Source organism: Hakea prostrata, chromosome 11 (assembly GCF_041222555.1).
Source record: "Hakea prostrata isolate BN-2017 chromosome 11, UWA_Hpros_2, whole genome shotgun sequence".
NCBI classification, from domain to species: domain Eukaryota; kingdom Viridiplantae; phylum Streptophyta; class Magnoliopsida; order Proteales; family Proteaceae; genus Hakea; species Hakea prostrata.
This window is the reverse complement of record NC_142610.1, coordinates 9,305,095-9,332,613: the sequence shown is the minus strand read 5'-3', so window position 1 is coordinate 9,332,613 and position 27,519 is coordinate 9,305,095. Positions and strand designations below refer to the sequence as shown.

At 39.0% G+C, this 27,519-nt stretch overlaps 1 protein-coding gene across 4 annotated transcripts; it reads left to right on the top strand.

The window, feature by feature from the left end:
- The first annotated feature begins 615 nt into the window (after positions 1 to 615).
- Positions 616 to 27,080, top strand: LOC148999970 (Translation elongation factor EF1A/initiation factor IF2gamma family protein). Of its 4 annotated transcripts, none has more exons than XM_089139064.1 (12): positions 616 to 809; positions 5,446 to 5,540; positions 12,828 to 12,980; positions 13,123 to 13,347; positions 13,546 to 13,623; positions 18,976 to 19,283; positions 19,626 to 19,736; positions 19,843 to 20,327; positions 21,963 to 22,131; positions 23,451 to 23,690; positions 23,771 to 23,905; positions 25,978 to 27,080. In XM_089139064.1, exons 2-12 carry the CDS (start codon positions 5,450 to 5,452, stop codon positions 26,098 to 26,100), a joined length of 2,118 nt encoding a protein of 705 aa, XP_088995190.1. In that variant the 5' UTR covers positions 616 to 809; positions 5,446 to 5,449; the 3' UTR covers positions 26,101 to 27,080. The 4 variants fall into 4 exon arrangements, with proteins under 4 accessions (XP_088995190.1, XP_088995188.1, XP_088995191.1 ...); XM_089139062.1 differs by having other exon boundaries at positions 12,825 to 12,980; positions 25,978 to 27,079; XM_089139063.1 differs by lacking the exon at positions 616 to 809 and adding an exon at positions 819 to 1,031 and having other exon boundaries at positions 12,825 to 12,980; positions 25,978 to 27,079.
- Positions 27,081 to 27,519: the final 439 nt, after the last annotated feature.

The window sequence follows — 27,519 nt, the reverse complement described above, 5'->3', positions numbered from 1 at the left end:
CGACAAGGATTCCATGACATTGAAGTTATGTTTGCTAACCAAAATCTTATCAAATAGCTATTGGAGCAAGAACATCATTCCCAACCCCCCCCACCCAACGCCCAAAAAAGAAAGAAAAAAAAATTGGCCCCCCGACCCAAAAAAGAAAAAAAAAAAAATTGGTGGAATACTCTTTGGCATTTGACTCTTGATGGAGGAATTTGAAATGTAATTTATCTTTTATTTCTAGGGACTGTAATGATTTAGTCCATTCTTTAGCTCGGAAGGCACTCACCAATTTTCCTATGAGTTGTTGGGCCTTTGCCCCTCTATCAATGAAAAACTTTTCCACCCAAAAAAAAACAAAAAACTAACCTCTTTAGTGTTTACCAGGTGTGTTGAATTTTTTTTTTTTTTTTTTTTTTTTTTGGGGTATTGGTGCTTTTTTAATACTGGAAATGCAATGTCATCCGCAAGGGTCGAATCCAAGGCCTCTCCCATTGATAGTGTATTAATTTTTTCCATTCCATGCTAAAACGAAGTCGCTCGAAATCGTAGAAAACTTAAATAAAGTTGTGGGGTCCATTACAGTGGGACCCAGTCATTTCTTTCCTTACAAACAAACGGTCTCTCGTTGAATCGGTGGTCTTAGTCCCGCTCAACCGTTCGGTTTCCAGTCCCACACCAAGAGCGTCTGTCAGGCTCTCCATTGGTCTGGGCTCTGGAGTATCATAGATCGTCTACCCAGCAAAGTACCTGACAGGAATCCATTTCGCATACCCAGATCTCTCGCATCTCGCTCTTTCCATCTATTTTTTCAATTAACAAAGGTAGGTCCATTTCATGGGTAATTCGTTTCAGGGTTTTTTCATATCAAACTTTTATTGAGTGGAAGATGATTTCCTGCAAAATTGCATGTTCTATATTCGCTCATTTTTCCTATAAATGAAGATGATCATGTCCTTGTTTATTGAGGAAGGAGACTCACTAGAGGCCCATATGCGATATCCTAATTATTTAACACTATGAAACTAGTTGCTTAAGGGATTCAGGTTACTTTCATGTGCACTCTTCTCCATCGATTCCTCCACTTATTTCTAAAATGAACCATTTTTTATTGACTTTCAGCATTTAGAAGTCTTTGTTGCAACCGGTTTCAACATCAGAACCTTTAAGATTAGATTATTTGAGTAGTTGTCCAACAGGTTGGCCTCAATGCTCGATCAGAATAGTGGTATTGTTAGTTCTTAGGGAGTTGTTTTGGTTCTATATTTCTTTTCCATTTACCCCCTTGAATTTTCATTTATTTTGGTCATCATATTTTGAATTTGTTAGCAATATCTTGTTTGAGGTTCTATCGACAGTGTGATATCTCGAGTGAAAAAGAGGCCTTACTATTTGTAACTCAAGAGAATCCTTAGGTTACTTTTGTTAGTTAATTTATCATCCAATCGTTATTGGAGGGATGGATCTAGATGTCCTTGATTAGCGAATTTTATATTCAGTACATGACCTTGTTTGTTTATTCTTGTGTAGTGTTGAAGCTCACTGATTGTTGGATGTAATACTGTTTTCAAATAATGTAGCTAGTTGTGCCTTAGTACTGTATGCTTGTTAACAAGTCATTATTTAGGGAGATTGTTAATTCAGTCCTGGGATGGCAGTCCAAACAAGGCAGCAAATGAAGACCTCAGAAACAGAACCAGGTTATGGCAATTCGTGTATGGCTGTAAAAGTTTGGGGACTCGTAGGGGGCATTTTGGGATTCAAGGACTGATTGAATTTTCGGGTGATCTGGGTAAGTTTGGCCTCTTTTCAGGTGAGAAAAGAAGGGGAATAGGAAGAAGTGATGCAGAACCATCTCCAAATTTGGCTATTCTACTTGGGACTAGTCTAGGATTGGATTATATACGCATTTGCTCTTTGAGTCTAAAGGTTTATTTTGTAACTGGCCAATTTAATGGGCCTAAAATATGGGTAGCTAGTAAGAAAAAGGGATTTCTGTAATTGTTTTAGTTAGAGCACATTTAAATCTATTTTGTTTATTATTTTAGTTTCCTAGCCAATTTAGGTTATTTATGTAGGTCCCACACCATATTGGCCAATTTTCCAACTTGGGGTTAATTTCTATGGGTGTTGGGCCTTTGTTCAGCGGGTTTGTGGTCTTGGCCTATTCTATGGGCCAATAAGTTTCGTGTTTAGGGAAAGTACAGAAATATGTCTCTATTTTAGTTTAGTTGGTCTAATTGTGTAAATTCTACCCAATTTGCCCAACTTAAGTTATTAGGGAAAAATAGTATTTTTTATGTTTTTTCTTAGTTTTTGTAATGTTTGAGTCAGTCTAGGATATAATAAGGAGTCCTCAAGTTTAATTATAAGAGCCTTGTTTGAATTTGTATAAGTATGTTGAGTACAATGAGAGTCAGTTTTAAGGCTATAATAGAAGGCCTGTGCATGTAGCAGATTACAGAATTGAGAACACAACTTATACAAAGTGTGTTGCTGCCTAAGAGCAAGGTGTTAGTAGAGCTTCTCATCAACGGTAAGGGACCTGCATATGATCGAGTAAGCAATATAGGGTTATCTATTTGAAGGGTTCTCCTTTGGCAGTGCTTGTAGCCTACCTGTACATCTTTCCATCTCCATCACACCCCATTATAAGACTTGTATTACAAGCAAGTTTTGAAATCTTTGTTTCGAGGCTGGTTTTGACCAGCCTCAAAACCAAGATGGAGTCAAAATTTCAACCATCTCAGTCAAAACCTGGGAATTTTTCATAGTAGTTTATAGGGACTTGTGGTTTGAATATCTTGCACGCTACCTATTTAAAGCATAAAGAACACAATGACACATGTAATTTGCCCAAAAAACCAATGAAGAGTTATCATTCAAGTGTTATTATACTTGAGAGGTTCCAAGAAATGCAAAGGCTTGTAAAATTAATGTTTGATACAAAATGACAAATACAATGTGGACCAATGTGAAGGAGCTGAAGCATATGTGGACCAATGTGAAGGAGAAAGTGGGACTAGCTTTCTCCAGCAGTACTTGGAGGAGCTAAGTACTTCTCAAAGTTGGACTTATGGTCAGGCTAGTTGTATTTTCTGCTTGCGATGAAGCTCTTTTGAAATTTGAATTGAAGCAAGTCTTGTGATAATTCTAACGAATCGGTGGCATTTTCAGAAGAAGTTGTTTTCATCGTCTCAAGTATAGATGAGTTAGCTGGGATACCTAATGAGTGTCAATTTACCTCAATTTTATCGAGTTTAGAAATTTTACAACTCAGAGTTTGTTAAGTGCACAGTCTAATTGCTGGAGAAAGCAAGCCCCGCTTTCTCCTTCACATTGGTCCACGATAAATACAAAGATTCGTAAAATTTAACAAATTGTATATTTGTATTACATATTTTAAATGTTTCATACAAAACTACAAATACAATAACCGAAAAGAAACTCCCAGGCCTTAATTCCATGTTGAGTGCCTAGGTGGATCCATCCCTTGAGATGGGTAGTACTCTGGATACTGAACAAAAGCAGCCCATGTCATGGTATGCCTAAACTTCTCCATGTACTTTGACACTGCCCTTCTATAGGTAGTGTTGTTAACATAAGCTAGATATCTCTACCTAGGCAATATGTCATCAAGCCATGGACTGTGAACTGATGATGATGGTTAAACTAGCATGATTGGGTGTGATGGTCCTGATGGATATTCAAGATGGAATCCAAAAATGATGCACTTGACCTATCTCTATACCCATATGCAGATATACTATAGAATCAGTAGATGGCCTCCCAACTCCACTATATGCTCCACCATATACTCCACCATATCCATATTCATAACCCTCGTATGGTGTAGATCCTACACTTTCCATGCCATTGTCTTGGGATTGGGAATCAACGAATGATAGTCTTTAGTATCTAAATCCTCTACTTGTAGGCTTATTCAAGCTTATGGATCCCGTCGTTCCTACCAAGCTAGCTACATCTATTTGAAACTGAGACCTATATGACCTGTCATCCTAATGTCCATGGTAATGTCTGCGACTGCTGTAGGTATGCACCATGATCTCTATCCTGTGTCACATGCATGAATTGAGACTCCCCTGTGGACATCGGTGGTGGTACTTCCTCACATTGAGAACTCAATCCACGGTGGGGCTCAGTTGGTGCTCGACCATCATCATCACCACCAGCACCACATTGGGCCTAGTAGGTGGCTGAGTGGCATCATTATCGGTGTGGAAAAACTGTAACTCATCTCTATTATTTGTTGATGCACTGGGGTTAGGTACGAATGGATGGGTTGGCTGTGTATGCACTCTCCCCTCTATGGCCAGGAAGTCATCCACATCAACACCCATCTCCTTTGCAATATGCCTACTGGGTTGACCTTCCTTGTCATCCAGCAATGGCTCACCTTTGTCCCTGACCCACTCAAAGGGGGGGGGGGGGTTTCTTGTTCATCATCTTCCACCTCAAATGGGGCAGATTTAAGCTAAATTTAGGAGAAGTGATGAGAAAATACATGCATGGCTTAGGCTGAGTATCTAGTATGACCTTGAATAGCTTATTGGAATGCAAGGACCCATGTACCTAACCCTGTTTAGTTGGTGTAAGGCTGTGAGTTGTTGTTTTAACCTAATACATGCTATGGCATTGTGCAATTTTGAAGAGGTTTTAATTTTAGCCTGTCGCCTGCCTTGGTTTTTGCTGAGTTGTGTATGTTATGTGCCTTTTTTTAAATCTCTGACAGTAGCTCTGTACTTTGCTTTATTCCTAGCATCTGACAACTCTGCATTTGTTGCAATCCTGTCACATTGAGAACTGAATCCACGGTGGGGCTCAGTTGGTGCTCGACCATCATCATCACCACCAGCACCACCTTGGGCCTAGTAGGTGACTGAGTGGCATCATTATCTGTGTGGAAAAACTGTAACTCATCTATAGCATTTGTTGATGCACTGGGGTCAGGTAAGAATGGATGGGCTGGCTGTGTATGCACTCTCCCCTCTACTGGGTCGACCTTCCTTGTCATCCAACTATGGCTCACCTCTGTCCCTGACCCACTTAAGGGGGGGGGGGTGTTCTTATTCATCATCTTCCACCTCAAATGGGCAGATTTAAGCTAAATTTAGGAGAAGTGATGAGAAAATACATGCATGGCTTAGGCTGTGTATCTAGTATGACCTTGAATAGCTTATTGGAATGCAAGGATCCATTTACCTAACCCTGTTTAGTTGGTGTAAGGCTGTGAGTTGTTGTTTTAACCTATTACATGCTATGGCATTGTGCAATTTTGAAGAGGTTTTTATTTTAGCCTATTGCCTGCCTTGGTTTTTGCTGAGTTGTGTATGTTATGTGCCTTTTTTTAAATCTCTGACAGTAGCTCTGTACTTGCTTTATTCCTAGCATCTGACAACTCTGCATTTGGTGCAATCTTGTTACTTTTTGATTGCTTAGGAGCATGCCACGTAAAGGAAATTTTGGAGTCAATTATGATGAAGATTATGGTGAATACGAAGATTATTTTGATGATTCAGACATAGAAAGTGATGGTCAGTAATTATTTAATTTAACCTGTATTTGTTACTGCTGTTTTGATGGTCAGTATTTATTCAATTCGACCTTTATTTTCTACTTCAGTTTGTTTGGAGATGTCCTCTGATATTAACTATTTATGGTGCTGTATTACTTTTTTCTGTCTGTCCTTTGGACCAAATACCAGACCATATTTTGGATGTGTCCTAATGTGAGTTCTGCAGATCTCTCTCTCTCTCTCTCTCTTAGTGTCTTGGAAATGGTTTTCCATAATAATTTGCTCTCTGCTTATACTTTTCCTCATATTTTTGGTTCTTCCTCCCCCCCCCCCACAACACCCCCACCAAAAAAAAAAAAAAAACCACCCAAGAGGAAACCCCTCCCAAATTCTTCCATTTCCCCATTATTTTGGGCACCATCTAAATGATGTTTCATCAAATCAGAAGGATCTCCAATAACTATATCAAGAATAGCCTGATCATTGGCAAATCTTTGGTTGCCATTGACAAGTGTATCCCAACGAAAATTATACAGGGTAGCAATAAAGCCAGTAGAGTGGTGATAGAGGTTGCAAATGAGTTGGGAAGAATGTGGCAGAGGGTGATGTAAACCAGATTCAGGGCCAAATTAGGGCCTAGCTTCCCCAAATCCTATGGCCCTCTAGTACCTGCAGGGGTATTTTGGTACTTTTTCTCTTTTCAACGAGTCCAAATTAGGGAGTACTTGGGTCCATTATGTTTGTTGGACCTTAGATCTACTTTTGTTTCTAAATTTGAGTGCATATTTGTTAAGTTATTAAAGAGTCCTTGATATGTTAGGATTCCTAGCTCCCAAGTGGTGGAGGAATCTTTTAGCTGTCTTATTTCTTTCAAGGACCTGTATCTACTCTTAGAATTCAATTTGGACTGCTCTAGAGTAAGATATGAAGGTTCTTTGTGTAAGAGTTTTTAGTCAAGTAGGAGTTTTAGTTTAAGTTGTTTTCTAAGTTGAAGTCCTAGTTTGTTTTCTTTTTGTAAGTTGAATCCTATTATGTTTTCCTTGATGTAGCTACTAGCTATAAACAAGCCACTTTGGGTTGTAACAAATCAGACTGGATTATATGAATAAAATTTGTGATTGAAGGACGGTTGGAGTCATGGGATCCCAAGGGGAATCTAAATCCGCCCTATTTCATGCTTGCAGCAGCACCAAACTTCAAGCAATCCAGCAACTACGAGTCCCCTTTCAAGTAAGTTAACCTCAGCCATCCCCTTCCCCTTCCAACCTTCCTTCCCCCATGCAGGCCTCCGCCTTTCCCCTTTTCTTCCCTACAGCAGTCAGTAGCAGCAGTGTCAGCCCCCCCCCCCCCCCCCCCCCCCCCAACAAAAAAAAAAAGAACCCTAGATCCCCAACCCATTCCACCCCTCCCTTTCCCTATAGGATCGCACTTTCCCCTACACCAGATTCCTAGTACCATTAAACCTTCCTCATTAGTGATGTAGGACAGCCCGAGGAACTAGGGTGTACTACAAGGGACAAGATCACAAGTTAGTTAGGACACTAGGAGGGGTATGGGGATGGGGAATTGTCAATTGCACAGTGCACCCATACTAATGGCAAAGATGACTACAGAAGAATATTATTCAGCAACTAATAGTACAATAACTTGAATATCTTAAAAGCTTAAGGAGATAAAATTAGACTTCATGCATGATGGTCCCCAAATAATAAGTGTCATGGCAGTAGTCAGTAGTCACAAGGATTAATATTCCATTCAATTGTGAGATAATAAATTGCATAATCAAGTCAAAGACCTATCCCAAACCTAACCAACAACTAGTAGGGCATCAAGTAGGATTAGCAAAAATGAAGAAGTGTAGCCAACAGTCTGAAATAAATTAGAAGAAACGAGACAAGGTGTAATCGTAAAGGAGAGAAGGAGAGAGAGGCAGCAAGGCAAGAACAGAAAATAAACTGGCAGAAAACAGGTTCTGCCGCAAGAAGAGGAAGCAAAGCGGGAAAAAAAAAAGAAAAAAAAGAGGGGGGGGAATGGGAGCAGGAGCATTTGTCCAACAGACAAGGAAAAGGGGCAAGGGGTTGTTGATGCACTAGAGAAAGAGAGAAGAAGGTGAGGGAAATTAAAAAAAACTACTGGCAGAAAAGGTACTGCCATAAGGGGTATGGGTGGAGCAGAAGAGAAAATAAAAGAAGAAAAAAGAAAAACTGAGCAGTAAGAACTGTCAAACTGAAGAAGGGGGCCTTGGGGGGGGAGGGGTTGGGGGTTTGGGGGGCCTGGGGGGGGGGGGGGGGCTTTTCACTATGGGGGGGGGGGGGGGCAAAGAAAATAAGGAGAAGAGGGGAGGAGAGTTACCGTGAGAGAGGAGAGAGGAGGGGCTGTTGCTGATCCAGAGAGAGAGAGAGGCTGCAAAAGTTCCCCCCCCGCCCCCCTTTTCTTCTAATTCATTATGCTTAGTGATGCCCTTATTTGTGTTTAAACAATGAACAGAAGAAACATAAGACGAAATTACAACTAGTAAAAAATAGATAGTATCCCAAGATTACCCTTACAATGAAAAACTCAAAACATAAACTAGTTTAACAGAAAAAAAGGTGGTCCCTGTTCCAAAACATTGTGACTAGCAGAACCCCTCAAAATCCCTCGTTCAGCCAACCCGAAAGGTTCCGAGGTGGTTGTCTGCATCCCTAGTAGTAGTGAACGATTGGGGGACGTGTGATGTCCCCATCAATCCTCCCTCCCCTGAAGAATTCACCTCTGGTGAATGAAAGCTTAGTAGTACTCCAGGTAGTCAAGGTCTAGCTGTTGGAACTCCTCATGTGTGATCCAAGAATCGTAGTTCACCAGTCGTCCGCGCCATCTGATCAGAAACTCATGTTGCCATCCATAGGTGGTAGATATAACTCTTAACAAGTACATACTCAATCTCCTCAGTATGGTGGTAAACTGGGGGGGCTGTTATGTGGGCTGAAGGGCTATGCTAGTCAATGTCAAAAGGTGAGCCTCCCGATGCAGGTGGTTTGGCTATCCCCAATATCGGATGGAAAACTAATCACATTTGTGTAGGCGCCAAATCGCCAATCGTTTTAATCACTCTCAATGGGCTTGCCCATAAGCATGAAGCTTGCTTTACTTCTCCTCCTACAAACCCAGATGTGTGGATCCAAACCTTAACCAAGTCAGCTTCTTTGAATTCCTGTAGCCTTACTTATATTGTTTAGTATTGGAAGCAATCCATTGTCGTATCTCTGCATGTAAGTCATGTACGTGCTGTACAAAAGACTCGATTGACTCTTTAACTCTAGAATTGACTAGGTTGGGTGTGAGATTCTAGGCTAGACACTTAAGCAAACCTTGAAAGGAGACAAACCAGTGGACCAATTCTTGGATATGTTTTATGCAAATTTAGCATGGGACAAAATATGATCCCAGGTACCTAGATTCTCACCATCAAGATATGTAAGAAGGTTACCCAAACTCCTATTAACAGCGTCGGTTTGGCTGTCGGTTTGAGGATGGAACACTGTAGAGAGCTAGGGTTTAGTGCCTGAGGTGCCATAGGGTGTCCTAGAATTGGCTAGTGAACTTGATGTCTTTGTTAGGCACTATGGTGAGGGAAAGGCCGTGGTACTTGAAGACATTTTAAAAGAATAATTTTGCTAGCACAAAGGCATCAAATGTCTTCGAGCACGGGATAAAATGGGCCATTTTCGAGAACCGATCCGCTACCATAAAGATGGAATCATTGCCTCTCAAGGTCTTGGGTAAGCCTAAGACAAAATCCATGCTAAGGTCCTGTAGTAGGAGTGTGAAATGTGTAGAGGAGTAAACAAACCCGTGTTTTGCTTATGTTGGTTTGCAGTTTGACAGGCGTAACACTGGTGAATGATACACACCACATCTCTCTGCAAACCAGGCTAATCAAATCGGTCCTCTACCAGGGAAATGGTCTCATGATCACATCTCAACTAAAGTGATTGGCAGCTCCACCGCTTTGCAGCTCCCAAATTAAATGGTCTCTTAATGAGGTCTTAGGAATGCATAATTTGTGACCTCTAAACAAGAACCCATCTTGCATGTTATAATCAAGGTGTGGCTGGGGTGGGTCATTACCAAGAGAAGTGTAGATCACTCCAAAATCAAGGCAAGTATGATATTAACCCATTATCTACTCAAACCCGGCAACTTGCACACTCAGTCCATGTAATAAGGGCTTCACACGACTCAAAGCACTATGCAGCTGCAACAAGGCATTCACTTGACTAAGGGCATCGGTGGCTTTGTTCTCCGTTCTAGGCCTGTGCTTAAAAATAAAAGCATACTTTTGTAGAAACTCAACCCACTTAGCATGTTTGGGGTTTAACTTCTTCTGGGAGCTTAGGTATTTAAGTGCCTAGTGATCGGAAAATAGGACGAACTCTTGCAATCGCAAACAATGATGCCAGTATATCAAAGTTTGTACTACCGCATATAACTCCTTATCATATCTCGGGTACTGTAGTTTGGCTTCATTCAGCTTCTTGCTGAAGTAAACAATAAGGTAGGAGTCTTGAGTAAGAATGCCTCCTATACTTGCCTTCATGGTAGAAGATCTCGCCACCTTGAAAAACCGAGATCTCGACCATTTCGGTGAGATCTCGGTCAAGATATACAATTTTTTGGCATCAACTCAGTGGCCCATCTCGGTGGGTTTTAGGGTCCCAATTGGGTTGGAACTTGGTATTTAGCTTATGTAAGGCCTTTTGAATACATTGGTGTCCTTGGATTTGTCAGAAAACAACCCTAAGTATGATTTCTAAATCTACCCAGAGTGTGAAACCGAAATGTTGTAGGATTAGGGAATGCAAAGTTATACAACATATAATATAGAACCTTTAAGGCATATAAGTGAAAAGCAAGTGTATCAAATGCATTAAGTAACCTAAATGTTATCAAAATTCCATCCATAAGAGTATTACAATCTTAATTTTCAAGAATAAAATAATAAAATTATACAACCATTAGAAGTTCTATATAAGTCATTAAATCATAAGTTCATAAGACAAGTAGATAATGATTGATCTTCCTTCAATGTTGTAGATGTGCTAATAGTAGTTGCAAGTGGAAATCCAGCCGAAATCCACAAAGAAAGGCAAAAATTGAGAGTTCCAACGAGATTCAGGGCGAGATATGATGAGATCTCGAGTGAGATATCCCAACTCTCTGCTCTCAACCTCCATCTAGTCTCACCTACTTTAAAAAAGGAGATATCTTGTGAGATCTCCCACTATGCTTGCCTTGATGCATCACAAGCTACTTCAAAGACCTTGGTTTCGGCCACTCTACTGTCGCCCTAATCTTCTGGGGTTCAGCTAATACTCCAGTGGCTGACACAACAAAACCTAAGAAAACCATTGGGTTGCTCAAGAAGGTACACTTTTTAAGATTAGCGTAAATCTTCTCATCCAGAAGTGTTTGGAATACTTGACACATATGATCAAGGTGAACTTCCTTGGTCTTGCAATAGATGAGAATTTCATCAAAGTAGACCACAAGGAACTTCCCTATAAAGCGCCTCAACACCTTTATCATGATCCTCATGAAGGTACTGGGGGTATTTAGGAGCCCGAATGGCATGACTAGCCACTTATAGAAGCCATCTTTAGTCTTGAAGGTTGTCTTCCATTCATTCCCTAGCCTCATCTGTATTTGGTGATACCCACTATTCAAGCCAACTTTAGAGAATATGGTAGCACTAGCAATCATGTCAAGCATATCGTTGAGTCTAGGTATGGGAATCCCATACTTAACAACGATTTTGTTTATGACTTAGCTATCCATACACTTATGCCAAGTGTCATCTTTCTTTGGTGTGAGTTAGGCAGGTACTATAAACGGATTGAGACTCTCCCGAATGAAACCCTTTTTTGGAGGAGCTCGGCTATTTGACAATTCAACACGACTTGCTCTTTGGGTTCATGCGGTTGCAAGGTAAATTTAGCAGAGATGAGCCCGTAACTAGATCAATGGTGTGCCGAATATCACGTGCAAGTAGTAACTCATCTGGTAGTTCCTCTAGGAACAACTGCTCAAATTTCCTCAATAACGTTTGCACTTCCCTGGGTGCCTCAATGAGTAGGCATGACATATCTGTATTACTTTGTTTGGCAACCAGAGCGTAAACAACTTTTGTTTCCGTAGACTCCCTTTTCGAAGCACTTCTGGCTAAGAATGTTGGGTGTTTTCTTAGGGGCTTGTTTGGAAGTGCTCCCTTTGTTTTTAGGGACTCTAATCTCTTTGGGGGCACAAGGGTTCAGTATAATCTTCTTCCAATTGAATTCAAACACACAGGATGTTAAATCTCCCATAATTAGTGATATCTGGATCATAGATCTAAGGTCTCACTAAAATGATATGGGCAACATCCATGTCCAGGACATTACACCAGACGCTATCCTCATATCTGGCAAAATGTCAGGGGACTAAGCATCTTAACTTAACGATAATGGTGGACTGATTGACCTAGGCGACCTTGTAAGGCTTTGGGACGTTTAAGCCTCATATGGGACACAACATATTGTGCCACACATTCGTACAACTCCCACTATCAATGGCAACTCGACAGTTGTTTCCCTTGTAGCAAGTATAGGTGATAAAAATATTAGTCTGTTGCCAATCTTCTGCACTGCCCTTGGGTTACAATATCATGCAATGCACAACACCCATATTAGAAAGTATCAATAGCCTCAAGCTAGTCGTCGGGTGGGGTTTGTGGGGCTATACATCTCACTACTCCTAGTCTAGAGGTAACGAGCTTTGCATTGACCTCCTCATCAGAGATATCCTTCTGGGTACAATGGGCCTAATACTCACCACTCTGATGATTCTCTGGGCCATAATCCTTAGGATCCTCATGGAAAGATTTGACTTGGGGCACTCTCTGGCAATGCATCTGGTACCTTGACGGTTAAAACAGCTCATTGGGCCAGCTCCCAAGATACCCTTACTTACACCAAAGAATCAAGACAGCAAGGTGTAACTGTAAAGGAGAGAAGGAGAGAGAGGCAGATATTATATATGAAGTTTCGTTAAAAACTGAATCTATATAGACCTTAAAGAAACCAATTGAAGCACATATTATGACATATATGAATTTTAAATGTCATATGATGACTGAAGTGTAAAATCGCGCAGAATTACATCTTCTTGTTGCATGGTAAGTTATGCTTTGGGTGATTACTATAATGTTCTCTTCCCTGTATGGCATCTTAATATTTACGTCTCATTATGCTAGTTTACTGATTTACTGTGATCAAACTTGCTGCAGCAGAAGTAGTCGAGGAAGATCAAAAAGTTATCAAGCCTGGGACTTGGCGTTGCTCTATTTGCACTTATGATAATGATGAAAACATGTGCTTTTGTGATATATGCGGAGTTTTCAGGGAGCCTGTTGGCATTTATAATAGTCATAACAAGGGATCAGGTTAGTGTTATGATGTTCTAACTACTATGATAGCTTATATACTTCTAGTTAATTAAGTAAAGATATACATCATGACTTGACCTTTGTCTGGCTATGCTTCATATTCGTTGCCTCTTTCATAGAATCGAGCTCTTTCATGCAGCTCACAACATGTGCACAGAGTCTGGAGCATCTGTTATGGCCAAGTCTCTTTTTGCCTCGTTGCCTCATCAGACACTGAAAATGGCCATAACCATTCAGCGACAGAATGATGATTTTGAGAGGAAAGAGAAAAATATCGCCTGCAGGATTGAGAATTCCCATGGAGATTTTTATGATTTTCATAATGCTTTTAATACTTCACACTCCAATTACCCTGTCAATATAGGTCTGCAGATGGTCAGAATGGCATGTTAGCTTCTAGTGATGAAATATATTTAAAATTGTCTTGTATCAATTGACATATTCTTCCACTGTTATGTGCAATGTCTTCTAAGTTACATATTCAATACTCTTTTTCTTTCAAATTCTGCTTGGACTTCTTGGCAGCTATCAGTTTCTAAACCATACTTCTTGATGATAACAGCTCCTTTCAAGTTTGATTGCCCATCTCCAGATGACTCGGTGTCTCATGGGAAACAATCTTCCAAAGCGGTCTCAAAGGGTGAGAGTTTGGAATTGCATTTTGAATGTATGTATTTTGTATTAACTATGTTGTTATGCATAGGAAGAGAGACGGGGATGGGGTTGGGTTGCACCGGAAGGTAGCGAAGCAAGGGTGAGGTTTTTTTTTTTTTTTTTTTTTTCTGTTTTTTTCCTGTTTTTTTTTTGGGGGGGGGGGGGCAGTTGCATTTGTTGGCGCAAATCATGTAACTCAGATTTTATTTCGAGTCTATTTTACATTCCTAATTAGTTATGTTACCTAGTAGGTTAAGGATTGGATTAGGCCTTTCCTTTTTAATATTGGAGTCTATTTTTCAGCCTTCTATGTAAGGTTGTAACTTGTGACAGCCTAACAGGGTAGTTCATTGAACACGAATTTGATTATTGAATTTGTTGATTGCAAGCTTGGCTGCTGCCTTGCTTCTCTGCAATAGATCTTTCTACTGCTTAAAGTGTAGACCGATTAGCTCCTTGTTTCATGTCCAAGTTGCTGCTTGTGCTTGGTGTTAAAGTTCATGTACTGATCCCTTTGTGTTTAAGGTCCAAGTTGCTGCTGCCTGCTGGTTTCTCAGGTGTTTAAAGTCCAAGAGAGCAGTTGGTGTTTAGGTTTAAGCTCTTGTTGTGGTTGTGGAATCAACTTGCGTTTGAAGATTGCCCATTTGAAGTTATTTCCATGTAAAAAACTGCAACTACCATAAGTTAAAGTTGTAATTTGTGGCTTTGTGCTTTCTTTCTTTCTCTTTCTCTGTCTCTCTCTCTCCCAATCTCTAGAGGAACACAATCAAAGGTGTTTTTTGAGAAGATTCTATTCAACCCAATCTAACTATTTGATTTTCATTTCCTTTGCATCATATCGTCCCCATACTCTCCAAACAAAACCATTTGAAGCTGATTTTGTGGTATTACTATTTTAGCTTTTAGTCATACTTTTACCAGGAACCCTCCTATGTGCTAGATTTAGCCACCTGATTTTGTTGTAACTTTCACCGTATATTATCCTTTACGTTAGCTTGACATAAGCATAATTAACCCTAACCCTGAATGGATCCCACACTGAAAAGGATAGGTACTTGTCAACTGTCATTAGCTCTGCTTGTTTTTATTCCATGTATTGTATTGCAATTAAGCTAAGTGACCAGTAAACATAGACATTGGAGAACACCACCCTCTCCCCCCCCCCCCCCCCAAAAAAAAAAAAAAAAAAAAAAAAAAGAGAGAAAAAAAGGAAGACACTAATTTTAGTTGTGGCTTTGGCGTTTTCTCTGTTTTGGGGCTATAGGCTTCTTGAGTTGTGCTCTATCTGTTAGTAGTTGGTCAGTGCAGTATTTTCCTTTTTGCCATCTTACTTGGGTTTGAAGGTTATCATTACATTGGCTTAAGTAAGTGCATGTTGCTGATCAATAAATACTCAAAAGGAAAAATAGTTGAGAGTTTATCTTTTATGGGTGGTTTAGAAACTATATTTACTACTTGTCTTGTACTCAATATTCTAACTTTTATCTTTTTCCCTCCCTGAAGTATGTGATTTCCTTCCTTAACCATTGGTGAAGTAATTTAGGTGTATTGGAGAATTACTGCAAGAGAACATTGTACCATCTTCTTCCTCTTCTGCAGTGTACTCAACCTTCTTCATCTATCTCCTTATTCTTTAGATACATCAACTTTCTTGTTCTTTACATATATTAACTTCCAACTTGGCATCGAAGCGTTCCTTATTGGTTTGAGAGTTGAGTTCTCATCTTGTTCTCACTTCTCACATCTCTTTCTATTTGGAACCCTATGCTACAAAGGGGTACCAAGGAAGGGATTCTTATGTGAATACTGCAAAGAGCATGAGTGCTGACCATGGAGGCACCAAAAGCCCTTATCATTTGAAGAAACAGGCTTCCGGAGACCGTCTCAACCAAAACCAGCCACGGCCAGAATTTGCTAGCCAGTTTGGTTTCCCCTTTTTACCCCGCCATCCAGGCAGTTATGCAGCAAAGGTTTGGCTCACTTGGATTGCCCTGGGGTATCTCTTATGTGAATATCGCAAGGAGCATGAATGCTGACCATGGAGACACCAAAAGCCAATATCATTTGAAGAGACAGGCTTCTGGAGACCACCTCAAGCAAAACCAGCCACACCCAGAATTTGCCTGCCAATTTGGTTTCCCTTTTTTCCTGTCATTCGGTCAGTTATGCAGCTGAGGTTTGGCTCACTTGGATTGCCCTAGGGTATCTCTTGATCCCCCCTATGGCCTTGCTTTGTTGTTCTAAAAGCTGAGGCTCCACAACTCATTCTTCTCTTGCGTTCAAGTTATGACCAGGCCTTGTTCCTTCTCTGTTTTGCCTGCAAGGTGGGACTATGATACTCTGAGCTACTTACTCACCATGATTAGTATTGCTTGTCCCCTTAAGTTGGGTGTATGAAGTTATTGTGGCTTGAAGTATGTGACTATGTGTTGGATTAAAATTTGGTTGAAATACTTGGTTTATTGACTGCCATTACCAGTGTTTTGTTCTTTGTTTTTATTTATTTATTTATTTTTTTTGGGGGGGGGGGGGTTCGAGCAATGACTCTACTTTTATGACTTTTTTTTTGGTGGAATGGTTATTTGAATGCTTTTTCTGGACCTTCTGGGGTTCATGCTACCCTTTGGTGTGTTTGTCTAAGTGGAGATCCATCAAGTTGGTGCTTATATCACTTGGTTGTAATTGTTTCTTTTCCTCGTGTGTGCATTTGGGTTGAGTTTGATTTCCCTTATCTTATTTGCATAATGATAGTGGGAAGCTTGTTTGAGCTTCTCTAGTGGTTATGCAACAACAAGATTGGCATTGTGGTCAATTTCTTTGAGTTGTACACCTTAGTTGGTTGCCGAACTTTGTTGTCAGTGATTGTGAATACCTTGCTTGGGTTGATAGTAGACTCCCATTTTGACTTTCAGGTATCATCCCCACTTTTTTGTGTATTTCTACATTATGTTACCTATTGGTGTAAAGAGGCAAGGCGTCATCTCCAGGAAATGACAAGGATAGGTTCATGTGTTACCACTGCAGTAGATCTGTGCATATGAGAGAAATATTGGACATGTGATGGCTGCCCCGTGGTATACAAGCTAGTAGAAGAGGATAGAGAGCAAGGGAAAGGGGGAGGGGCTAGCTTGCACAACTTGGTGACTGAGGTTGATCCCTCGAGCCCATCATTTGGCCTATAGATAGACACCAGCTCTCACTTAGGATGACATCACTGCATTTTGCAGGGTTCTACTTCGACACCTACAGTGCTAGATTCTTTAGATTTTTTCGGTTTCCACCTTAGAGGCCTCTAAATGTGCTCGCTCTTTTTGACTACCTCTACATGGGTCATGGACTCTAGAACCGCTGACTATTTGGATATTAATGAAAATGTGAAAGAGCATTCTACTTGTTTTTGAAGACCGGCTTATCTCGTGTCATTTTAGGTTTCAGTTGCTATCTTTCTATTTATTTTAAGAAAAAAAATGTTGAAATTATAATTTAATATGATACAAATTTGTGGTAGGGGAATAAAATGCCAGACAGACGCTTGTCTTAGTGCTTTAGTGTAGTTCCTCTGAGTCTATGGGTGTTTAGTGATTCCCATTAAACTTTTGAAATAATAATTTTATGATGTGCTCCATCTTTGAACTAAAGATTTGATTGAAACTTTGGAAGTTTGTAACTGTATTTTCTTTTGTCTATGCATCTTTGATAGGATGGTTTAATGGTTTAATTCATTAGTAGTTCAAATTGCTTACTATTTATATGTATTATACTTAAAAAATGTGTAAATGTGTAATTATATACTTTCAGATTCAACCACATACACACATAAGTGTGAATCCACCATGACATCATTGTCGGTCACCTTTTTTTGAAAGCTAATCATTTTAATGTGCTCATATGCTTACAATAGAGTACCAATGAAGCAGTCAACTTTAATTTAGCCTAAAAGCCACCAATATTTGGCAGGAAATATACTGCATTTCAGTGAGCTCCACCAAAATTTTGGTATTTCGATTTTCTCGATCAGATTGAAACGCCAGGCCAGAACAAGTTTTTGAGCCTTGGTAGTGAAGCAGTCTCTAGTTTCATGTTTTACTTATGGAAATTTTAATATTTTCTGGTGCCTTCCAATTTTATTTTATGTCTCTTTCTGGAATAAGTTGATTAATTCAAATGATTTTGGAACTATATATGTTGGGTTGCTCAGGCTTGTCATAACTACAATATTCCTATCATGGGAATTGCCTTCAAGATTCTCAGAGCTATTTGATTACTTTGTTTCAGAGGACTAACAACAGGGCTGCCCTTCCCCACCTGATCCTCTATTCCCTTCTGATGATGGGACTGTTCCTCAACAAAAAGGCTCTAAGAATAATTTGTAGCAGTCCTCAGCAACATGAGGGCCCAACTTGGAGTTAAGGCTTAGTTTGTGCTGAAATTCGGTGTTCATCCTATTTTAGGCCTTCTAAACATAGTGGTGGCCTTAGGTTGTGAGAAAACAATTGTATATACGAGTTCCAACTCGATCCTAACTTGAAATGAATATGCTGAAGGAATGAACGTATGGACCTATGGAACATGAAATATATGACAATTACGTAATGGATATAAATGCAAACACAATGGTTTAAAGTCAATTAATAAATCAAACATGTTTAGTTGTTCATAATTCCACATTACAACATCATTGTACGTATAAGTTACACCACGAGAGTACAAGAGGAAAATCAATGACTAAGCAACTCCTCGAAGTTCTGCTTCAGTAGCAGGACCTCCACCAGTAGTAGAACATAGTCTTTTGAAAAAATGAAGTTGGGTAAAACCCCTTACCGTGCTTCCTGATTGGTTTCAAAATCAGTAGATCTTTGTTGTAGATGAGCTAAACAACTAGTTGATGCAGCCTACTTAGACATTCGACCAACTTTCTAGGGAAAAATCCAGCCAAAACACCAATACCAGCAAAGGGGGAAGGAGTGTTGAGATCGGTCGTGATCGAGTCAAGATGGGGTATCCGTAAAGATGGTTTGAACCAAGATCTTGAACTGAGATCTTGCCAAGATGATGTATTTTTCCGGTATTGCATGAGATTTCATCTCAAGGTCTCCAAAAAACGAGACCTCGAATAAAAATTGGACTAATTTGATAGCGTAGTAGTAAAATAAAGAAAATCAATGGAAAAAAGGTCAAAGATGATGAGAGATTGAGAGTGACATGAGATCAGTTAATATGGGACCAGTTTATTTATTTATTAAATATTTTTTCTACTCCCCCTCCCCCACAAAGCAAATATGGTGATATGGTATGATATCTTCATTTGCACCTAACTTTATGGATGTGACATCTTCAGGAGCTCTACCTAGCACTACTGGGAGAAATAAATCAGTTACAGCTGTAACGAGAAGTGGAAGACAAGATAGTTCGCCAGTCCCATTAGCAAATGGTAGACAACGTCCTGCAAATGAAAGTGGATGCACTGATAGTGGCTATAAGTCACACAGTCTGGGCAGCAGTATAAGCGCCACTTTAGAAGAAAAGTCTGAAGACTTGAGGAATGTCAACAGCAGTAAACCCATTTCAACAGCACAGTACAAGCCTGAGGCATGGATGCTTTCAGATGATGAAGAAAGATCAAAGAGTCAACTAAATCTTGCTATTGTAAGTAATTAATTTGGTTGAATCTTCACCTAAAAAGCGGGTGTACCCAGGGCACATGGATACAGTCACTGGATCGGGGAATGTCATAATGTATATAGTCTTACTCCTGCCTTGTGGAGAGGCTGATTCCCAGCTCAAACATGCAATCACTTGGTTGCGACAACAACCTCACCATTGAAGTGTGTGGTCCACCCTCTGTTTAAACCTTTACTGAAATGAATTCGAATAAGAAAGTAGCTAGATAATCAATTAGGAGAACATCTAAGGATTTCCCATTTATTGCCCTCTTCAATTTCCATGGAATCATTAACTAACACCTAATCTTTTACAAAATTATCATAGGTTGGCCATGTTGATTCTGGAAAATCAACACTGTCAGGGAAGCTGCTACATCTTTTGGGGCGAATACCCCAGAAAGAAATGCACAAATACGAGAAAGAGGCTAAGTTGAAGGTACATGTGGATAGTTCCAATCCACGTTGTGTCTTTACTGCAACATTGTATTCCTCAGTTTTTATGTTTATTGTGTGTTAATATTCCGTTTTATTATCTGACGCAGGGAAAAGGATCTTTTGCTTATGCATGGGTTCTGGATGAAAGTGCTGAAGAAAGGGAAAGGGGTATAACAATGACTGTGGCTGTTGCTTATTTTGACACCAAGAAATATCATGTTGTTGTGCTAGATTCACCAGGCCATAAAGATTTTGTCCCAAACATGATATCTGGTGCTACTCAAGCAGATGCTGCAATTCTTGTTATAGATGCTTCGACTGGTGCATTTGAGGCAGGTATGGACAGTAATGGGCAGACAAGGGAGCATGCACAACTCATCAGAAGTTTTGGTGTTGATCAGATTATTATTGCTATTAATAAGATGGATATTGTGGGATACTCCAAGGAGCGGTTTGAATCGATAAAACAGCAATTAGGAATCTTTCTTCGTTCTTGTGGTTTCAAAGACTCCTCCATGTTGTGGGTCCCCTTGAGCAACATAGAAAATCAGAATTTAGTTACAGCTGCATCTGATGGTCGTCTTTCATCTTGGTGAGTTTATCATTTTAATTTCAATCCTTACTCAAATTTCTGAAAAAGAAAGCTGCCTGGAAGTGCTTCTGAGTTCTGATGTCCTCATTGCCAGACAGCTAGGGAGCAGATTTTCCCTTAGCCTTTTATTTTTTATTTTTTTTTTACTAATTTTTATTTTTTACCAGTTTCTTTGCATCATGAATGGTGAATTTTATTAATATGAAAAATCGGAAGATAAAAGGGGATTAGCATCTTTGTCAAAGGCAAAAAATATAAAACTAATGGAAGAGGTGAGCTTAAGATTGAAGGGAGTGATTTGTTGGTTAGGATCATAGATTTTTTAAAATGAAGTCTTTTAAATGGTTCAGAATTTGAAGGGGGACAGTCACAGTAATTTGAAGAATGTCAAATGTAGAACGCGGCATGGTTGTCAAAGCATCTGCCTAGGCGGCAAGGCGGTTTTTCAACCGTTTTGTTAACATGCAGTTTTTTTGTCGGTTTTTCACCTATTGCCGCCTTGTGCACCTTATTGCTGCCTAGACGCAAAAACGGTCACCTTTTTGACATTTTGTACATGATAATATTTTTTCTAAATTTTATTCTATAGAGCCGTATACAAACTTAATAGTTAGTCATTTTGGAATTGGTAATCAATGAATCATTAAATGGATAAGGTACTTATTTGGCATCACACAATCATAGAGGTAAGTAAAAATGTAAAATTACTACTTTCATTTTCATACTTATAATTTGATATAGTTTATAGTCATATGTTATGATGCTTGATGAGATGAACTTATGTTTGCATTCTTTTTTGAATAATCTTTCATAATTATGATTCTTGAATGTTGGTTTTTTTAGATGAATGTGATTCTTGAATGTTTGTTTAGCTTATAATAGAAATTTATCAGCATAAAAGTAATCATATTGAAAAAATTTCACCCAACCACTTTGGTCACTTTATTGCCGCCTAGGCGCCGCTTTGTTGCTTAATTGCCTAGGTGGAGCCCCAACTGCTTTGGTCGCCTTGCCGCCTTGACAACCTTGGAAAGTAGTCTTGCTAAACAGTATATATATACATACCTATCCCCTTTTCTCTAATTATATTGTCTATGCTCTGAAGTCTCAAGACTCAATTGCCTACATAGTATGATAGTACAACCAATCATTTCACTGTTAGAATTCACACACATTCCATGGAGTTTGTTTGGCTTGAGATGCTAGGCAACAATTACAAGCCTACTCTCCCCCCCCCCCAACCCCAAACCCAAACCCAAACCCCCAAACAACAAAAAGAAAATAATAAAATCCACCGCCACACTTGATACAACTCGCCATTATAACAAAGTTGGTAAATGTGTAGTTAAATACAACAGGTACATAAGACCAAGCCTGCCTTATCTTTTAGGACTTAAAAATAGATTTCAAATTTGCAGCTGATTTCCCATTCTCCTTTAATCTGCCCCAGTACGGTTTGTTGTAATCATTCATAAATCATGTCCTTATCATGATACTAACCTACGACAGTAGTTGTGCTAGAGTACTTCTGCGTGCTAAAAGTTCACTATCATCTATTTTGTTTGAAGAGCTATCTCAAATCAGACTAACATTATTGAAGTTTATATATATTTAGTAGTTGTTGCATACTTGCAGGTATCAGGGATCATGTCTGTTGGATGCAATAGATTCTCTACGTCCTCCTTCTAGGGATGTCTCAAAACCACTGGTTCTGCCCATATGTGATGTCATCCGATCACATTCATTAGGGCAGGTGGCTGTCAGTGGTAAATTGGAGGCTGGAGCCCTTCGAACTGGGTCAAAGGTATGTAGGCTGGAAGATTGTGGTTGTTAACTTGTTATCAAGTAATCAGGGACATTACTATTAGCTATCTTGATATAAAGAAAGACCTTTTACTGCATGAGAAGGCGAAAGAAATCGTGATATAGCATTCAAAAGTTCACTTTCATCATTGCCATAACAAGTTCTGGATTTATATATTTATTTCAGATAAGCTTGATAGACTTCTTTTGATTTGCCTTAAAGATATTGATTTATCCTCAAAGATGACTTTCTTCGTTTTATTTAGTTATTATTCTTTATATTTTTTAATTCTTTTAATAATTCAGCCTCATGCTGCCATATGCTGTGTATTAGAATGTTGGCACATGGTAGAAGATCTCGCCACCTTGAAAAACCAAGATCTCGACCATCTCGGCGACATATACAATTTTTTGGCGTCAACTCGGTGACCCATCTCGGTGGGTTTTAGGGTCCCAATTGGGTTGAACTTGGCATTTAGCCTATTTAAGGCCTTTTGAATACATTGGTGGCCTTGGATTTGTCAAAAAACAACCTTATCTATGATTTTTAAGTCTACCCATAGTGTGAAATCGAAATGTTGTAGGATTGGAGAATGCAAGGTTATACAACATGTAATATAGAACCTTTAAGGCATACAAATGAAAAACAAGTGTATCAAATGCATTAAGTAACCTAATGTTATCAAAATTCCATCTATATGAGTATCACAATCTCAATTTTCAAGAATAGAATAATAAAATTATACAACCATTAGAAATTCTGTATAAGTCATTAAATCATGAGTTCATAAGACAAGCAGAGAATGATTGATCTTCTTTTGATGTTGTAGATGTGCTAAGAGTAATTGCAAGTAATTACCACAAAAAAAAAAAAAAAAAAAAAAAAAAGAGTAATTGCAATTTGCAAGTAAAAATCCAGCCTAAATAAAAAAAAAAAAAAGGCAAAAATTGAGAGTTCCAGCGAGATCCAGGGCAAGATATGGTGAAATATAGCGAGATATGGTGAGATCTCGAGTGAGATACATGACGTTGTAGCACTTTTAGTTCAATCTATCTGCTACTTTATGTATGGCTTACGGTTCATTATTCTGGAAGCTTTGGTTATCCTCCTAAAGGGTTTTATTTTCCTGTTAGAATCCTTCTAGTTTCAAACCTTTTCTGTTTCTTGGATGGTTAGATTGCCAGACACTTCAAACTTTTGGTAATAGTCATGTAGGAAGTGAAAGATTGTTTCCTGACAGGAAATTTAATTAGAAGCTTTCAACTTATAGTTACCGGCTCATTAACTACTGCACTGACTAGAACTTATGTTTATTATAGGTTTTGGTCATGCCATCAGGTGATTTAGCAACTGTCCGCTCTCTAGAACGCGATTCTCAATCTTGCACAACAGCAAGAGCAGGAGACAGTGTTGCTGTCAGTCTGCAAGGCATTGATGGAGGTAATGTGATGGCTGGAGGGGTACTGTGTCACCCAGATTTCCCTGTTTCTGTTGCAACTCATATAGAGCTGAAGGTCCTCACCTTGGATGCTGCGACGCCCATCCTTATTGGTTCTCAGGTTTATAATCTCTCAACGAAACTTTATGTCTGCACTTTTGTTAATTATGAAAATAAATTGAGTAAATATGGAATGAGCAGGTGGAGTTCCATGTGCATCATGCAAAGGAGGCTGCAAGAATTGAAAGGATATTGTCATTGCTTGATCAGAAGACTGGCAAGGTCACTAAAAGGGCCCCACGTTGTCTTACATCAAAGCAGAGTGCAGTAATAGAGGTAAAGTATTGATAGATTGTGAAAGCCTGTGCAGTAGATGTGTTTTATATATAGGACCACTAGGATGGGAAAACAAAGAAAAATATTATTACAGTTCAAGAACTTCAAAATTTATAGAAATGTAGTTGTCTTCCATTTTTTTTCTTTTTTTAATTTTTATAATTTATGAGTAATATTTGCCTGTTTTCGTTGAATAGCATACTAGACTATGATATTTTCATAATAATAAAACGAGTCATAATTAAGAAGTAACTGAAGTAAGAACTAAGATTGTTTGCCTCTGAGTTTTTAAACCCTGCTCCCGCAGTCCCACTTCTGTGTTTGCTGTCCTTGTCTATTTCTATTTTTCTTTTTCCTTTTATCTGGGGGCGCGGGGAGTCTAGCATAAGACCCAGGCAAGCAGCCTTAGAGAAAAATAAAAAAATCAGAGGATTAGAGTTATAATGTTATGGAACAAAAGAAGCTTGAGAAAGAAGAAGAAGAATGAAGGAGAATTTAGTTCGCAAGCCAAGAGTAAGCCTGTGTTTAGTTGGTTTCCTCTAATCATAGGCCCTTCAATTTTATAAAGGGAAAAGGTACTTTCCTGCCCCTGACATAGTGGCAGCAGGATTACAAGAAACTAACGGGTGTGAACTCTAAACAGCGCCCCCCCCCCTCCGAAAGAAAAAAAAACTGCAAGAAGCCATAGATAGCCGCCACTTTCTTGCGCACCCCTAGGGTGGTTTTTGTCATTTTTTAAATTATAAATTTATAACCACAACTAGTTTAATAAGTCTTGTTTAATTGGAATCTTCCTAATAAAAATTAGTCCATGTTAGTAGTCTTTTATTATTTAATTTGAGATTGTAGTTAGCAAATAGGAGTTTGAGTCCAATTCTAAGTCTAGGTCTTTCTAGTGTAGAACTCTAGCATTGAGTTCTACTTGGAGTCTTTTTATTGTTGGCTATAAATTCAAGGCTTTGGAATGTAACAAATCAGTTTTTTTAAATCAATAAAATTGCTGAGAATTATAGACAAGGAGTTTCAAATAGGTTGGTGTAAGGTTTCCAAAGAGGGGAACCCTGCAGCAGCTTTGAGAGTTCATCTTCTTCATTGAATCTTCAACAACAGCAGCAGCATTAGCAGTCCTTCACATTCCTCTTGAAGAACAGCTAGTGCCCTATTCCTAGCCCCAAATTTAAAATATTTAAAATATTTTTATTTTTTAAACTAATTCTTTGACATAAATGTTTACTAACCGTTGGATTACTTAAATGCCACATGGCACAATCCTATGAGGGAATTGTAGGCAAAGGAATTACAGAGGATGTGGATCCCATGTTCCACCCCCCCCCCCCCACCCTTCTCTTTTATCCCCCCGCCAACATCAGTTGGTTATGGACCTCCTCCACGTGTCCTGCTCCAAGGGGCCTATCATTGCCACTCCCTTTGAAACTCACCTTGTTCATCATTAATTTATGAGGTAGATTATACATATTTCTTTTTCCAAGCATTTTTTTAAATGACATAACCTTTAGGCATTATCTAGGCCAAGGTGGTAGCAGGATGTACAAGAAAGGTGACTCTGCTGGCCACTAGGCTTCAAAGGAGTAGTCAGTCTATGATTCATCAGGATTGATGACTATTTTTATTTGAATCTGCAGACCACTACGATGTTTTACTTTTTCTAATTTGGGTTCATTTTATTGTTTCTTATGGAATAAATGGGATTTGTCAAGGAGACACCTTACAATGCTGTATGCTATCTACCCACGTAAAGAGGATATTTTTGTTGACATATGCAATGAAAATGGTGAAATAACAAGTTTTTATTAGCGGCAGTGAACTATTGACTCAATTCACTTGTAAGTGTGTAACGCTTTGTTGGTTCTACGTACTTTTGCTCCTTCACTGTGAGGGTATGGAGTGTCTGTTGGCTCTGTTCTTTGCTTCAATGCTTTCCTATCTTTACTTTTGGTTATCTACTGTGCTGGCTGCTGAATGCAAGCATATATTACTAAATATGTAGCACTGCTGTGTAGTTTGCACTGCTTTTTACTCAGAAGTTTTCTTCTCATCCTTTCTAATTTCAGGTGGTTCTTGAAGGAGCAGTCTGCATTAGTGAGTTCTCAAGTTGTCGAGCTATTGGTAGGGTTTTCCTACGAGCATCAGGAAGAACTGTCGCTGTAGGTGTTATTACCCGAATAATCGAGTAATTGTTGTTGGCTGCATCAGATGCTGTTATGCTGTTTAATGTATTGCAAGTTGCTCTACCTGGTCGGGTCAGATGTGGTAGATAAACAATGGAGAAATATTACATTGGAAACGGGAAATTTCACCATCAAATTTATCAATCATGCCCAAGAATGTTCAGGTGTTTTGGCATTGGTCCCTTGTAAGACCTACCCATGGCTCAAGCATTCCCTAGGTCTAGGAGTTTTGTTTTTCTTTTTTTGGTGGTAAAAAGGTCCAGGAGTTACAGTAACTGGAATTTTTGTTATAATGGTAATAGGTCTCCATTCCCTGCCTCCACTTCCCATTGTACAGTGCATGCCTGCTAGTTCTACTAATACATGTATATGAAGAGAAGAAAAGTGGTGGGTTTGGTTTGGTTTTTTTTTTTTTTTTTTTAACAGACCAAAATAGTGGCCAATTTTCCCAGTACATATTATTGTTCTGTTTTTCATGGTTTTAACCTCGTCTTTACCATTCTGCATGTGTTTGGGTCAATGGATAGGGTTTAGAATTATATATTTTATTAGGAGCAAATTATATTATTAGTTATTATGATTATAGCTCCTGGAATTAAGTATACTACAAGTGCCCTTTTTTTTTTTATAATCACAAAAGGGAAAATATATATTAATAATTAACCGTTGTACATAATTCATCAGTTTGCTTGAAACGATCAGTACCTCTATTATTGGTAGAGGGGTAGAGGTGTTAGTACTAATGGCATTACTTGCTATATTAGTAAAAAATTCCAGGAGTGTTGGAGACTTATAATTTATTACAAATCGAGGCATTAAAAAGTGTAGATTTAATGTCTACCAAAACAGGGATGAAGTGAATAGGCTAGTGCTTCTTGGGTGGGTATGAAAGATAAAAGTTGTTTTCGCATTATTAAGCCAAACTTGTTGGATCAGATTTGTGCCTGTGTTGGTGTGTTTAAGGCCATCCTTCATAAAACACAGCAAAATATGGAGTGTGTTATTTTTTCCAATTTTTCCAACACCCTGCCTTAACATAGATAATATTATCATGATCCACATGTCCCACGCTCCAACCTGCTATGCTTAGAGATTCATTATATACCGATGCACACAATAATATAAGAGAGTGAATGCATGATGTTGCCGGTGTAAAATTAATAGGGTATGGGTCGTGCAATGTAGATTTTGAATTTTTGTCTGTGACAGTTGTTATGTTCATCTTCGTGAGTCACCTGTTAATATTTGTTATTATTTTATGGGGGTTGAGTTTGAGTATGCTCATAGTTACATTATTTTTTTTCTACCCATATAAAATAACAAGTAGTCACAAAGACAGAAAAATACCACCATTTTGCTTGTCTAGTTGGAAATCAATTAGGAAACCATTGCACAGGTGCAAGATGGATTCTAGGGCTAGGTGTT